General features: G+C 40.5%; 1 protein-coding gene across 2 annotated transcripts; it reads left to right on the top strand.

The window, feature by feature from the left end:
- Positions 1–5,187: 5,187 nt before the first annotated feature.
- On the top strand, positions 5,188–15,526 carry CRH (corticotropin releasing hormone). Of its 2 annotated transcripts, none has more exons than XM_054497531.1 (5): positions 5,188–5,296; positions 8,923–9,023; positions 10,026–10,084; positions 13,310–13,614; positions 14,403–15,526. In XM_054497531.1, the coding sequence occupies exon 5, from the start codon at positions 14,417–14,419 to the stop codon at positions 15,014–15,016; it is 600 nt and encodes a 199-aa protein (XP_054353506.1). In that variant the 5' UTR covers positions 5,188–5,296; positions 8,923–9,023; positions 10,026–10,084; positions 13,310–13,614; positions 14,403–14,416; the 3' UTR covers positions 15,017–15,526. The 2 variants fall into 2 exon arrangements, with proteins under 2 accessions (XP_054353506.1, XP_054353505.1); XM_054497530.1 differs by having other exon boundaries at positions 5,206–5,257; positions 14,403–15,502.
- Positions 15,527–16,044: the final 518 nt, after the last annotated feature.

Genomic DNA, 16,044 nt, shown 5'->3' with positions numbered 1-16,044 from the left:
TTGAAGGATATAAACTTTAAAAAGCTGAGAGGGAAGACTGAAGGGCTGCAGAAGAAACTGTATCTTAGAGTATCTAGTGGAACAGGACGAACACAAAATTATCAAGGAAATTAAGTCTGGAAGAGGCCTGCTCATCTGGGGCTGGCCTCCTGGGAAGGCATGAAGGCAGCTGTATCTGTGCTGTCCCCATCTCCTTGTTGCAGGAAATCAGGGACCCTGAACGGAGGGACCAGCTGGAGCCACAGCAGAGGAACATAAATTGTGAAGATTTCATGGACGTTTATCAGTTCCCAAATAATACTTTTATAATTTCTTATGCCTGTCTTTACTTTAATCTCTTAATCCTGTTATCTTTGTAAGCTAAGGATGTATGTCATCTCAGGACCACTGTGATAATTGTGTTAACTGTACAAATTGATTGTAAAACATGTGTGTTTGAACAATATGAAATCAGTGCACCTTGAAAAAGAACAGAATAACAGTGACTTTTAGGGAACAAGGGAAGACAACCATGAGGTCTGACTGCCTGCAGGGTTGGGCAAAAAGAGCCATATTTTTCTTCTTGCAGAGAGCCTATAAATGGATGTGCAAGTAGGAGAGCTATCACTAAATTCTTTTCCTAGCAAGGAATACTAATATTAATACCCTGGGAAAGGAATGCATTCCTGGGGGGAGGTCTATAAATGGCCACTCTGGGAGTGTCTGTCTTATGCTGTTGAGATAAGGACTGAGATATGTCCTGGTCTCCTGCAGTACCCTAAGGCTTATTAGGGTGGGGAAAATCTCTGCCCTTGGTAAATTTGTGGTCAGACCAGTTCTGTGCTCTCTAACCCTGTTTTCTGTTGTTTAAGATGTTTATCAAGGCAATATGTGCATAGCTGAATATAGACCCTTATCAGTAGTTCTGCTTTGCCTTTGTCCTGTTCCCTCAGAAGCATGTGATCTTTGTTTTGCTTTTTGCCCTTTGAAGCATGTGATCTTTGTGCCTACTCACTGTTTTACACCCTCTTGGCTTTTGAAACCCTTAATAAAAAACTTGCTGGTTTGAGCCTCAGGCAAGTATCATGGTCCTACTGATATGTGATGTCACCCCTGGTGGCCCAGCTGTAAAATTCCTCTCTTTGTACTCTTTCTCTTTATTTCTCAGCTGATGACACTTATGGAAAATAGAGAGAACCTACGTTGAAATATTGGGGGTGGGTTCCCCCGATATCTCAAGCTGGAGAAAAAGAGGATCCTCCAGAGATGCAATCAGGGAGACAGACAAGATGAGTAAAAGGGGAGTTTTAAAATTTATGATGAATGATTCTTTTCTATTACCCTGACCTTAGAGAGAGAGACCAAGAATGGAATGATAGTAAGGTCATCCAGAAGCAATTAAGTTATAGATAATTATAATAAAAAAAAAGAATTTCTAGCCAGTTTGCTATGAGTAATAATTCATGTTTCCTTAGGAGAATCTGACAGGTCCCTAACAGCCTGTGGTATAATTGAGGCTCCCACCAAGAAGTGATGGACTTACTAATCATGAAAGGAAAAAGGTATACATATACTCTTGAATTTTACCTTTAATTAGCAGTTCATTACCAATTAGCATTTAATTACTAATCATTTTTAATCATTGTTTTTAACCTCTCCTTAAGATGCAAAAGTCCCCTTTAAGTGTACCTGTTTTCAGTTAAATTAATAAATTAGACAAAGAATAGGGGTTTCAACAAGGAACTAGTCCTTAAGTGAGCATTTACTAAGAAGAGAAACATTAGCCAAATGGATAATTCCCATAAAAATGGCCCTATTCCTAAGTAAAAGCATAGCTTTGTTTGAATAAACATGGAGGAACTTACACATATAAAATATATATTGTGTAAGTGAAAAAAACCAGTCAGAAAAGGCTCCATACTGTGTGATTCCAACTGCATGTCTTTCTAGGAAAAAAGCAAAATTACAGAAACTAAAAGGATGAATGGTTGCCAGGGGCTGAAGGGAGGAAGGGATGAATAGGGGAAGTGCAGGGGACTGTTAGGGCAGTGAAACTCTTCTGTATGATACTGTAATGGTGGATACATGAGATAATGCATTTGTCAAAGCTCACAGAATATAAAATGCCAACAGTGAACCCTAATGGAAACCATGGGCTTTAGTTAATAATAATGCATCAATATTGGCTCATCAATTGAAACAAATGCAAGATGTTAATAATAGGGTAAAACTAAAGGGAGGGGTGGTATAGGGGTGGGGAGAAAGAATCTCTCAGAACTGTCTACTTTCTGCTCATTTTTTCTCTCAATCTAAAATCGCTGTTATAAAATAAAGTCTATAAATTGAAAAAATAATCTTCAATCAACTAGGTGGCTGAAAGCTTCTAATATTAGAAGAAAAACCTAGTGAGTATATTTATCTTATTCTTTTATTTCATTAATAAACACTTATTGTGACTGAGCACAGAAAGGTAGGCTTGGAGGACCTGAGATTAGACAGAATTGCCACCTTCAACAGTACCAAGCAACACATCATTACCCCAACAACAATGACAAATGTTTATTGAATACTTATAACTAGGCCCTGAGTGCACTATCTCATTTACTCCCACAAGAGAAACAAATAAGGGGACTTACATTTTATATTGGCTTGACAAAAAAAAAAAAGGAAATGAGTTTGGAAAATTTAAATAAATTGCCCAAGGTCAGCCAGCTAGAAAGCAAGAGTCAGACCTGTATTCAGGTAGCTTGACAAATGTCATACTTAGAAGTCTAGTGTGTCCCCACAGAAAAGTGTTGTAAAGCTGCTTTGAAGTGCTTTGTTTTTAGTGAAATATTTAAGTAAAGATATTAGAACAAATTCCATTACAAACAAGAATCAAATATGCTTCTTACTTTAATCAGTTCGGGCTGCCAAAAAAAAACCAAAAAAAACAAAAAAAAAAACAAACCATAGACTAGGTGGCTTCAATAACAAACATTTATTTCCCACAGTTCTGGAGGCTGGGACATCCAAGATCAAGGTGCCAGTGGATCCAGTGTCTGGCAAGGGCCTTCTTCCTAGTTTGCAGATGGATGACTTCTCACTGTATCTTCACGTGGCCAAGAGGAAGAGAGATCATCTCTTCTGTCTCTTTTTATAAGGGCACTAATCCCACTTGTGGGGTTTCCACCCTCATGACCTAATTACCTTCCAAAGGTCCCACCTCCAAATACCATCACATTGGGGATTAGGCTTTAACATATGAATTTTGGGGGCACACAAACATTTAGTTCCAGGCACTGTCCTACTTCAAAAAGCAGAATAGCACTTTTATAGAATAAATCTATCAGGTTATAAAATTGTATTTCTCCATTCAAATAAAAAACATCCCTTTATTACAAGTATCATTTTTTCTGGAAAGATAAAAGTACATTAGCACAAGGCAGAACTTTATAGCTATTAGGAATTACAGTACAAAGAAAACAAGTTGAAAAATGAGGTGAGGGTCAAATATGTATCTATATTTAACTTTATATAAATAGGAGAATTAAACATCACTGCTGCTTTGGGCTGTTAAGTCTTTTTCTATTATCCTGGCAATGTTGTTGCTCAGATCACTCCTAAAATGCAAAAAGAATAGTGACTATGGGAAATCAGATCCTTTCTTTTTCAGACATAGGTTTCCCACAATCACACTTCAAGGACTCATTGACTTTCACAGTTATAAGACCATCTTGAATTGATGTAGCCTTTCTCCTAAGTAGGACACACATAGTCAATCCCCAACAACAAATATGTACCATGCATAAGCAGTATATTATGAGTCATGGACTAAAAGAAGTGGGAGGTAAATTCATAACTGAACTGGAGGACAGACAGATAAACACACACACAAACAAAAATAACTGGCTCTCAAAATGGAAGAGAATGTTCTACAGATGGATAACAGAAGGAAGATGAAAAGATCTTGTTCCAAGGTTTGCAAAAGGTCTGAACCCACAACCTGTAACATCTTTGAAATCCACAGCTCCTGAATGTTGGCCTCCCAAGTTTCTGTCCACCTCTGTAGCCCTCATTGCTTGCTGTTTCTTGAATAACTGACTTTCCCTTATGAAAAGCCCAACTTCATCCATTGCAACTACTTTTGTCTAGGACATGCGTGCCTACTCTAAGAGGGTTCTCCTTTGCAAGGTAGGTCCATGGATTTCCACTGGGCTACATTTCTGTAAAGACCAACTCCTTCCTCTGACCAGGAACTTTATAGCTATTAGGAATTAAAGTACAAAGAAAACAAGTTGGAAAATGAGGTGAGGCTCAAATATGTATCTATATTTAACTTTATATGTATAGGAGCATTAAACATCACTGCTGCTTAGGGCCGCTAAGTCTTTTTCTATTATCCTGACAATGCTGTTGCTCAGATCACTCCTAAAATGCAAAAAGAATAGTGAATGTGGAAAATCAGATCCTTTCTTTTTCAGACATAGGTTTGCCATAATCACCTTTCAAGGGTGATTACACAAACAGAGTTGACCATTTTATGGACGGTAAGCAGAGGTTTGGCAGCTTCTTGCTGGAAGGTGACCTTTCCCAGGGCAGGTAATCCTCAGAAGCAGTGAAAACAGACAAGTTTCCATACCCTGGGACCCTCTCTTCAAGGGCAAACAGTGACATTTAAAATTTTCTCCTTGGAGTGGTAGAAAATTACTAGTAGCTCTAATCATGAACTTAAATATCAAATGGTAAAGAAAAAAAGTCTAGCTGGACTCCTCATAAAATGCCTTTGGGCTTATAATATTTCCCAGCTAGTCCAATGATATACATGTTCTGTGGTCAAATGAGTCTGGGAAATGCTAAAGACTTAGGGATTTACACTGCTGAATAAAAATTTAAAAACACTAACAAATTCTGCAGTAAAATATGAGTTTAACTTTTCTTTAACTTTTCCCTTCCCTTTTTATGACACCAGCAACGTTCCTACGAGGCTTCTTTGGGAACTCTTTCTTCAGAGTCAAGTGATGTTCATGAATATAAATACCTGTTTGGGGTGCCTGGTTGATGAATTTCTTTTTTCTGAGCGACTGTTGTAAGATGATTAGTTCCTGTAAATTGTCTTTCATGACAGAAAGTTCACACACATCCTTTCACAGCCCTCCATCCATTACCTGGAGTCTGAAACAGAACAATCGATGTATTATGATGTAAATAGAAAGGACAATCGTGTCTGTCAAGACCAGGGCTTGTAAGAGAAGCAGAAACGTGCTGGTTTTCTGATGCTCTGAGTCATCTTCCCAGGGTCTGTTACTTCTCAACTTATGGAAAAATAGAGGCATAGGTAACAAAGTCCTTGCCGTTTTCTCAGGAAAGGAGATAAGACACTCAGTGATGACTCATGGGTGCTGACAGAATTTTTATTGATGGGGAACTGTCCCCACCAAAACGTGGACAGCGATGTGGCTGCCCATAGGTAGAGAGTCCTGGGCTCCTGGGATGCTGCCCTTGCCTTCTGCACCTCCTGTCATCCCTGGGCCTGTGATGTTCATTCTGCAGAGGCCCAAGGCTAATAACCCAAAGACCATAAGTCTCTTTTCTGCCTTCTTGCCCCACCAATGTACCCTCCCTCCATACTGCATTCAGAGGGGTCTTTCCAAAATGCTTGTGTGTTTACCTCTCATTTCTATGAGACTCCATTAAAATGATAGTATAAACCCCAAATGATGAAAATAACAGGATAAAAAACATAAGCAGGTGAGAGGGTTTAGCAAACTTCTGAAATAATGAAAGCAGAGAAGATGGTGTTTGAGGAAGAAAGGGAGAGAAAGCAGCTGTAAGGGGTCCACAAGGGGACAGGAAGGAGGAGGACAGAGAAGATGGAGTGTCTCCCGAGGAAAATGCAGACGAAGCGGCTGTAGGAGGCAGGCAGCTGAGGGAGGAGTCCATCTGCAGAGCCTGGGAGGGGCTCAAGGCTCAGAATCTCCAAGTCTCGCCAAAGACAGGAATGAGAAAAGGGTCAAAAATACGGGGAATACTTGAAAGTTTATATATGGAAGAGTCAACCTCTCCACCAGCTTTTCTCATCCCATGTGAAGAATGCCAGGCATTCAAATGTCTGCCTGTTAGGCAACAAGCAAATAAAGAAATAAACATTGGCAGGTATATTGTTATTGGCCTAAATGTGTCTCCTAGATGTAGAAAAATTCACATGTTGAAGTCCTAACTTCCCATATTTCAGAATGTGACTGTATTTGGAAACAGAGCCTTTAAAGAGATAATTAAGGTTAAATTAGGTCATATGGGTTAGCCCTAATCCAATACGGCTGATGTCGTTGTAGGCAGAGGAGATGGAAGCATGGACATGCACAGACGAAAGGCCGTGTGAAAGCACAGGGAGAAGATGGCCAACTACAGGCCAAGGAGAGAGGCCTGGGAAGAAAGCAACTCTGGTGACTTTGATCTTGGACTTCTAGCCTCCAGAAGGGAGAAAATAAATTTCTGCTGTTTAAGTTATCCAGACTGGTATTTGCTATGGCATACTCAGAAAACTAATACATACATTTTTCTTAAATAAAATTGAATGGCTACAGAGAGGAATTCTCTACAATATGACATTCATGGGTATCCTGAGTAAAGACTAGCTCACCATGTGATCACCCTGGAACGAAGGCTGCTTGGCGAGAAGCAGGCTCCTTACCCTGCACATAGAGTTCTTCATCAACTTTGTACTGAATAATTATGAAACATGAGGGTGCTACCAATCATACACAGGGTCACCTTCAGGGATTTCACAAAGATCTCCAGCATAAAATTGAGAAATTAAGATAAATAAAGATTTTTAAATGACCACGGATGGAATAGATAATTCAGGGAAAGAAAGAAAACTTAGAAACCTTCTAGTTAACATTCTTAAAGAAATCAGAGAGAACATTCCACTGTAAAGCAAGAGAACAGGAGTTATGAAAAAGGAATGGAGAAAGAATAAAAAGTCTGGAGATTGAATATACAGTTGTAAAATGAAAGTAACTGAAGAGCTGGAAGACATTGAAGACTATCTTAGAAAGTAGAATCGCAAGCTAAAAGTTCAAACATGACAGAAAATAGTAAACACAGATGGCCAATAGAGGGGAGAACATCTCATAATAGAAATCCCCAAAAAGAAAGAATAGAGAAAATGGAAAAAATTATAATATAAATAATACAGGAGTTTTTTTTCACTGTTGAAGAGTAAGAACCTCCAAATTAAAATGAGTACATGGAAAAAAGACCCAAAGACCATTCTAAAATTTCAGAACATCAACAAAAAAAGAAGAGACTAAAAGCTTGAAGAGAGAATAAGAAAAAAGGTCCTGTGAAAATGAGAATCAGGCTGGGCATGGTGGCTCACTCCTGTAATCCCAGCACTTTGGGAGGCCGAGGTGGGTGGATCACTTGAGGTCAGGAGTTCAAGACCAGCCTGGCCAACATAGTGAAACTCCATCTCTACTAAAAATACAAAAATTAGCCAGGCGTGATGGCACATGCCTGTAGTCCCAGCTACTTGGGAAGCTGAGGTAGGAGAATTGCTTGAATCTGGGAGGCAGAGATTGCAGTGATTTGAGATCGCACCACTACACTGTCCAGCGTGGGCAGCAGAGTGAGACTCCACGAAAAAAAAGAAAGAAAGAAAAGGAAAATTAGAATGATACTGGATTTCTTATCAGCAGCACTGGATAATACAACACAAGAGAATAATACTTTAAGTTCTAGAAGAGAATTATATTTAACTTGAAATTATATACCTTGGTAAAGCATCATTCAAATATCTGGGTGAAATATAACCATTTTCAGGAATGCAAGGAGTCAGAAAACATGCTTCTCATACATCCTTTCCTAGAAAGTTACCTGAGGATGTTCTCCAGCAAAATAAAATTCAGAAATCAAAAGGGAAAAAGTCCTGTGATTCTGGACAGGGAATTCAATCCAGGGAAGAAGAAAAGAGAAGTCCCAGGAAGAAACCTGCACGTCAGATTGAGAAAGTAACTAGTTTGAAAGCAGCAGGTTAGCATGCTCAAGGATCGAGGTCTTAAAAAGAGGGGGAGGACTTAACAGATTACTTATCATGATTGAAAATTTGAAAAAATATGAGAACAAAATTAAGGCAGTTCATAATTTTAGGAAAAATCCAAACTGGGATTATAAAAAATATAAAAGTGTCAATTGAAAATTATAGAAAAAAAAACAAGATAGGAAATGTAATCAGAGTCTATGATCTTATTATTCAGTGAACAATTTACATAGTCAATAATTAAAAACTATATTGACTTCCCACTTTTAGAATCTATCTATCTATCTATCTATCTATCTATCTATCTATCTATCTATCTATCTACCTATCTATCTATCATCTATCTATCTATATCTATCTAGAGCTTCTTGGCCCTTTGGCTAAGATCGAGTGTAGAATCAATCATAGTAAAAGCACAAAAGCATGGGAGATTTAACTATGATTGTAAAAATAATTAACATGGACAATCTAGAAGTAAAAGTATAGATGAAAGACACTGAGAGATCAAGGTGCAGGAGGGTGTCTGAAAAGTTGAAGGGATAAATAATCTCATCTTACAATCTGGGAGTTAACAGATATTGTTTATATTTGAAGAATCAAGAAATAATTCTGTGGGTATATTACTTAAAAGTGCAAGGGTAAGATGAAAAAGAATAAAAAGCAGGTCATTAGGGCAGGGATCAACAATGAAGAATGAATAGAAAATTTGGCACATATTGATGCAATACCACGCAATAAAAAAAGGATTTCATTTGGATATAGGAAAATGCTTGAGATATAATTTTAAGTGGAAAAAAGTAGATTATAAAATTTTAACTATAAAATGTTATTTAGTTATGTCTGGATAATATGTATGGTTTATGGGTAATTTTTATACTTCATTCATTCAACAGATTTTCTGCATTTCATTCATTCAACAGGCTTACTGGAAATCTACCATGTTTGGGGCAAGAGAAATGGATATGGCAACTTACAAAGATGATCAAAGCCCTCCTACACAGTTTGCTGTCCAGCAAAGGAGGTACATATTGTACCAGTAACTATAACAAAATGTGAGGTTTACAATGAAGGACATTCATGCTGTTAGGAAAATATAAAGCACAGGTGCTGAACATAATATAGGAATCTGGGAAAGATTTCTTCAACAAATTATTTTGCAATGAATTAATTAATTAATGTAAATTGACAAATAAAAATTGTATATGTTCATGGTGTATGACATGTTTTGATATATGCGTATATTGTGGAATGGCTAAATCAAGTTATTAACATATCCATTACCTCACTTACTTACCAATTTCTGGCGATGAGAACATTTAAAATTTACTCTCTCAATTATTTTAAATGTTAAAATGAGAGATTTTTTTTTAAAGCAGAGATTCAGTATTAAGAACATGGTGTTATCAAAATTGTGATTATGAGCTCAGGAAAAATGCTCAAGGGAAACAACAAAATATTATCTGTGACGATCTTTAGATTCTGATATTCTGAGGAATTTTATATTCTTTATGCTTTTCTGATTTTTCTAAGTTTTCCGCAAAGAGCACATATGGCTTTGATAATCAGAAGAGACTAACAAAAGTTATTGTTGCCAGTGAAGCAGTTAGATATTTTGCTGTTTGAGAGCCTTTCCTTAGTCCTCCTGTGGAAGCAGAAGGCAGTTACTTAACCTATCTAAAGAACAGTTACAATTACCAAACCACCTGTCCACCCTAGGCATTTCTGAAGGCTGTCATTGGAAACAGTAGATTTATTTCAACAAATGTTTCTGTTAGCCAACTTGGAAATGGTGTTTGTTCGCCACGAGCTGTGCTACTAATAGAAGCTTGTGAAGGTACAAGATGTGAGTGACAAAAATATGCCCACCAGTTACCTATTATTTCTGATATTTCTTTATTAGACTGTTGTGTTGGGTCTGTTTTAATTTACCTATACCGTATATTATGTAGCCATTGAAGAATATTATTTAAGACATGAAGTAATCCCTGTTTTTGTGCCCATGTTTCTTGGATTGTGTTTTTAGGTTCTAAAAGCATTGAAATTGATTCTCCAATGACTCCTTTCCAGAAGTTATTCTTACATGTAAGATCAGATCTGTCAGTGGTGATTTCTATGGATTTGGATATTTAGTTTACGGCACATTTAAGTTATCTGCATTATGTTATTTCTCAAATCATAGATCTATATTATAATTTTAAGAATCCCTTTCACCCTCCATACTGTATCCAAAGATCACTTTTTTCAAAGGTCACCTAGGCAGAATAATCAAATTAATGCTTTTAATTTGGTAATACTGAAAAGTAAATTGCAATGTATGCACACACAGATTGAAAATCAGGTGCCACAGACATGAGCATGCACAAAGAATTTCTGCATTCTCATGCCTTTGTTTATCAAATAAGGAAAATGTATAAAAAGCTACTCCACAATTGGTGTGTGAATATATTACTTTATCTAAATGCATCTTCTCAGACCAGGCATGGTGATTGATGCCTATAATTCCAACTGCTCAGGAGTCTGAGGATCGCTTGAGCCCTGGAGTTCTAGGCTGCAGTGAGCTATCACAGTGCCTTCAGCCTGGGCAAGAAAGTGAGATTCTAGCTCTAAAACGTTTTAAAATTCATCTTTTCACCTCAGTTTGTGTGCCTCTGCTGGAAAAGAAAGTCCAAAGGTTATTGTTACATTATGCAAATAATATGGGCTGGCAATCAAAAGAGCTGGGTCCTAATTCTCACTTTACCACTAACTAGCTGAGTGACTTCAGGTAAGTCACTTAACTTATCTGGTTCTCATTTAAACCAAGTGATATCTTTAAGTCATTTCTAATGTGAACACTGGGTGATTTAATGAGATATACATTTTGGATAATGATATGGTTAGGTTGTGTCCCCACCCAAATCTCATCTTGAATTGTAGCCCCCATAATTCTCACATGTCGTGGGAGAGACCTGTTGGGAGGTAACTGAATCATAAGGGTGAGTCGTTCCCATGCTGTTCTTGTGATAGTAAATAAGTCTCATCAGATCTGATGGTTTTAGAAAGGGGAGTTCTCTTTCACATGCTATCTCTTGCCTGCCACCATGTAAGACGTGCCTTTGCTTCTCCATTGCCTTCTGCCATGATTGTGAGGCCTCCCCTACCACGTGAAAATGTGAGTCCATTAAACTGCTTTCCTTTATAAATTACTCAGTCTCAGGTATGTCTTTATTAGCAGTGTGAGAACAGACAAATACAGATAAATTGTGGCTGTGCATAGCTTCTCTTCCTCTGGGGTTCAGGAACATTTTTTTCCTTACTCCCTAGTTGGAGCCACTTTGGCTCCATTAATGACTTACCCCAAGAAAACCTCACAGCAAAGACTCAACAGTGATGAGGGAGCTATACTAAAACAATATCCCCCAGATAGCCCAATGGGAGAGAGATTGGTACGGGCATGAGGTTAGTCAGAGCCCAAAACTTGTGTCTTCTCTGGAAGAACCTCCCAGACCTCCCCAGCTAAACTCATAACCACATCCCTTTCCTAGTTTATCTTCTGTATCCATTTACTGCACTGAAACTTCCTATTCCAAGTCAACGTTTCACCTCCAGATTGACATCCAAGCTGAAATCTGCTAACAGGGTCAGAAAACAGGTCATAAAAGAAAGTAAGCAAAAATGTTGAACCCATTCCAGCTTAATAAAAAAAAAAAAAGCCCACAATAACAAAATCTAAGGTTCTGTGTGCTTTCCTACCAATATAAAACACAGCTTTCTCCCAGAAACTCAACCATTTTCCATAATCATGATCTTTTATTAACAACTCACATCTTTCCAAGTAGGCACATTCTCTCTGTTCTCTTGTGTCAAAAGTACATAACATGGTGCAGTGATCCAACTATGGGCTGGCTTCTCTGCAAACTGTCAGCATTTCTCTCCCTGCCTTCCTTTTGTTCCTAAGAGCAGTTGTGGATTGGTATAGACCCAAAATGGAAGTTGAAATATGCATTGCATCATTTGTCACATTAGCTACAAAGGAAGCAGCAGAAGTAATCAGAAATGAGGAGCAGGAAATTTCCGATAAACAACTCTGATGGTTATCTGGAAGCTGAATTGAGTCACAGGCACAAGAGCTTAGAATTGCATTTTGAATTGCAGAATTAGAGGTAACTGCCTCCCACCTATATGATAGTGTCAATTAATTCAAAAATTGAGTATAGTTTTACAGGCTTAGCATTCCATTCCATTCTGCGACGTGTCAGAGAGCATTTATTTATTTAACAGGCTCACATGAAGCACATTTGCATTTGGAAAAAGAAATGATTAAAAAGAACCATCCTGGGTGGCCCAGATGTGGATACTATTATGGATATTGATAGTATTTGGAGGTGAAATGAATGAGATTATTTTTTTACAGACTCAATATTGACCAATGAAAACATGTAACTGATGAATTTAGCCCTGTAGTCAAGCAGTTTAAGCCTTTTTCAACATAGATTAGGAGGTTAGAATGGATGTCCCTCACTGAGTTTGCATTTAGTAGAATAAGTAAAGCTTGTTTAACTCATGCATCTCTCACTGGCCTTCTCTCTCTTTAATTTGGGAATAGAAAAGGGAGTCCACAATTAATTTTAGATTGTGAGAAGAGAGACAAAGAAGGAGCAGAGAGTTTCTGAGATAACCTAAAATCTTTGTGGCACCCCTTACTAACCCTGATTTGTGCCCCTTCACTGTGGGAGTAGCTCTTGTCATCATTTAAAAAACTTGAACTACATTTTGAGAGACTTATTGGCCTTGCTTCTGCAGGCTCATAACTCCTTTATGTGCTTGCTCTTGGGAGGAAAAAGCAGATAGACGTTTAAAAGCTGGATGTTCCTGCACACCCCTCTCCTGATGCTTCATTCTTTTCCAGGCAGAAAGATGGTGGGACTCTGTCTCTAGCAAAGGGATATTTCCAGATACTGAGGTGTTGTCAGAGACAGCTGGTCAGGGAGGTTAGGAGAAGGGGCATCCAGATCCACCCCCTCCAACTGGCTGCTGCTTTCCTGGCAGGGCTGCACTGGGACACCTCACTTCCTTCCCACTTCCCCTTCCTCCTCCCATTCGCTGTCTCTTTGCACACCCCTAATATGGCCTTTCATAGTAAGAGGTCAATATGTTTTCACACTTGGGAAATCTCATTCAAGAATTTTTGTCAATGGACAAGTCATAAGAAGCCCTTCCATTTTAGGGCTCGTTGACGTCACCAAGAGGCGATAAATATCTGTTGATATAATTGGATGTGAGATTCAGTGTTGAGATAGCAAAATTCTGCCCCTCGTTCCTTGGCAGGGCCCTATGATTTATGCAGGAGCAGAGGCAGCACGCAATCGAGCTGTCAAGAGAGCGTCAGCTTATTAGGCAAATGCTGCGTGGTTTTTGAAGAGGGTCGACACTATAAAATCCCACTCCAGGCTCTGGAGTGAAGAAACTCGGAGACCAAGTCCGTTGAGAGACTGAGGGGAAAGAGAGGAGAGAAAGAAAAAGAGAGTGGGAACAGTAAAGAGAAAGGAAGACAACCTCCAGAGAAAGCCCCCGGAGACGTCCCTCTGCAGAGAGGCGGCAGCACCCGGCTCACCTGCGAAGCGCCTGGGAAGGTAGGGAGCGCCTGGACGGAACACGCCACCAACTTAGCGTTGCCTGAGCTGCCGCGATGTGCGCCGCGGAGCCGGCTGCCCCTGCCTGTGTACCTGTGTATGCATGTGTGTGTGCGTATGTGTGTGTGTGTATGCATGTGTGTATGCGTGTGTGTGTGTATGCGCACGTGCGTGCGTGTGTGCGCGCGTGTTCGCGGACTGTTCCTTAAGATTACAATAGTAGCTGGGATGTGGCAAAAGCAAACTTAGACGGCTGCTCTTCGTTACCCGTGCTGCCAGTTGCTCCTTGCTGGCTGTGTAAAGGAGCTCCCCCACCCCTTCTATCCTAATCCCCGAGATAAGGCAGCAAGGGCAGGAGTGGAGAGGGAGGACCAGGAGGCAGTAGTTCTCAATTTGGAAGAAAATGCTGAAATATCCGGAAGGGAGGTAGCGCGGGTGGGATCTTAAATCTGTGGCTCTTCTCTAGGATTGGAAAAATTAGTTTTGAGGATCGTTAGGAAGACGACGCAGGGACCGTCCCTTCAGAGTCTAGAAAGAAGGGTCACTCCTGGCCGGTGAGCGCGTGAGCTTAGGTGCGGAGCCCTGCAGGCGCCCCCTTTCCCCACTCCCCAGGCGCTTCAGCACCGCGGACAGCGCCCACACGACCCACCGAGGCCAGATCCCAGCACGTCTAAGGTAGTCCCGTAGGAAGACCCTGTGTGCACCTCCCAGCTGAGCGAACTCTAACCAACTCTTTCTTTCTCTCTTACCCTCTCTCATTCCGCCCTCCGCCCACCTCTGTGCCGCAGCGAGTGCCCCTAACATGCGGCTGCCGCTGCTCGTGTCCGCGGGCGTCCTGCTGGTGGCTCTCCTGCCCTGCCCGCCATGCAGGGCGCTCCTGAATCGCGGGCCGGTCCCGGGAGCTCGGCAGGCGCCGCAGTACCCTCAGCCCTTGGATTTCTTACAGCCGCCGCCGCAGTCCGAGCAGCCCCAGCAGCCCCAGCAGCCGCAGACTCGGCCGGTCCTGCTCCGCATGGGAGAGGAGTACTTCCTCCGCCTGGGGAACCTCAACAAGAGCCCGGCCGCTCCCCTTTCGCCCGCCTCCTCGCTCCTCGCCGGCGGCAGCGGCAGCCGCCCTTCGCCGGAACAGGCGACCGCCAACTTTTTCCGCGTGTTGCTGCAGCAGCTGCTGCTGCCTCGGCGCTCGCTCGACAGCCCCGCGGCTCTCGCGGAGCGCGGCGCTGAGAATGCCCTCGGCCGCCACCAGGAGGCACCGGAGAGAGAAAGGCGGTCCGAGGAGCCTCCCATCTCCCTGGATCTCACCTTCCACCTCCTCCGGGAAGTCTTGGAAATGGCCAGGGCCGAGCAGTTAGCGCAGCAAGCTCATAGCAACAGGAAACTCATGGAGATTATTGGGAAATAAAACGGTGCGTTTGGCCAAAAAGAATCTGCATTTAGCACAAAAAAATAAAAAAAAATACAGTATTCTGTACCATAGCGCTGCTCTTATGCCATTTGTTTATTTTTATATAGCTTGAAACATAGAGGGAGAGAGGGAGAGAGCCTATACCCCTTACTTAGCATGCACAAAGTGTATTCACGTGCAGCAGCAACACAATGTTATTCGTTTTGTCTACGTTTAGTTTCCGTTTCCAGGTGTTTATAGTGGTGTTTTAAAGAGAATGTAGACCTGTGAGAAAACGTTTTGTTCGAAAAAGCAGACAGAAGTCACCCAATTGTTTTTGTTGTGGTCTTAGTCAAAGAGAATGCCATTCTCTTGGGTGGGTAAGACTAAATCTGTAAGCTCTTTGAAACAACTTTCTCTTGTAAACGTTTCAGTAATAAAACATCTTTCCAGTCCTTGGTCAGTTTGGTTGTGTAAGAGAATGTTGAATATTTATATTTTTAATAAAAGTTGCAAAGGTAACCATGACTTTATTTTTTCTCTTCAGTGCTCATACACTGGAAATACTCTCTTAGCTTCCTCCAAATTGTCTTCAGCACCAGAAAAGAAAAACAAAACTTCCTGCATTATATTTTTCCACTAAAAATGCAAACGTATGTCAGTGGCTTACACAGACCCTGCAATCACGTTGGGCTCATCTCTGTGCCATGGACTACTTCTCTGAGGTTGAGTTAATAATTCAGGAAGTTGCTCCCAGCAGCTCTAAAACATGGTAATTCTAAAAGGGAAGATCATTTTATAATGGAAATAACATTTAGCCCTGATCAATTAAAAGATGTGAAATAATTGGAGATAGTGGGGAAAAGATGAAAGGAAGAGAGACGTGTCAAGGTAGAAATTCCTCCAAATTATATGGCCAAAATGCTGCATTCTTTTTCTATGAGAAAGACTCACTCTGTCAAACTACTACTGTGGTACCATAAAACTATTTTTTCTGAACTATTTTCCAATGACTACGTCTAATAAGAGAAACTTAATAGCATCTC

This window comes from Pongo pygmaeus, chromosome 7, assembly GCF_028885625.2.
Source record: "Pongo pygmaeus isolate AG05252 chromosome 7, NHGRI_mPonPyg2-v2.0_pri, whole genome shotgun sequence".
NCBI lineage: Eukaryota > Metazoa > Chordata > Mammalia > Primates > Hominidae > Pongo > Pongo pygmaeus.
This window is presented reverse-complemented; position numbering and strand designations above follow the sequence as displayed.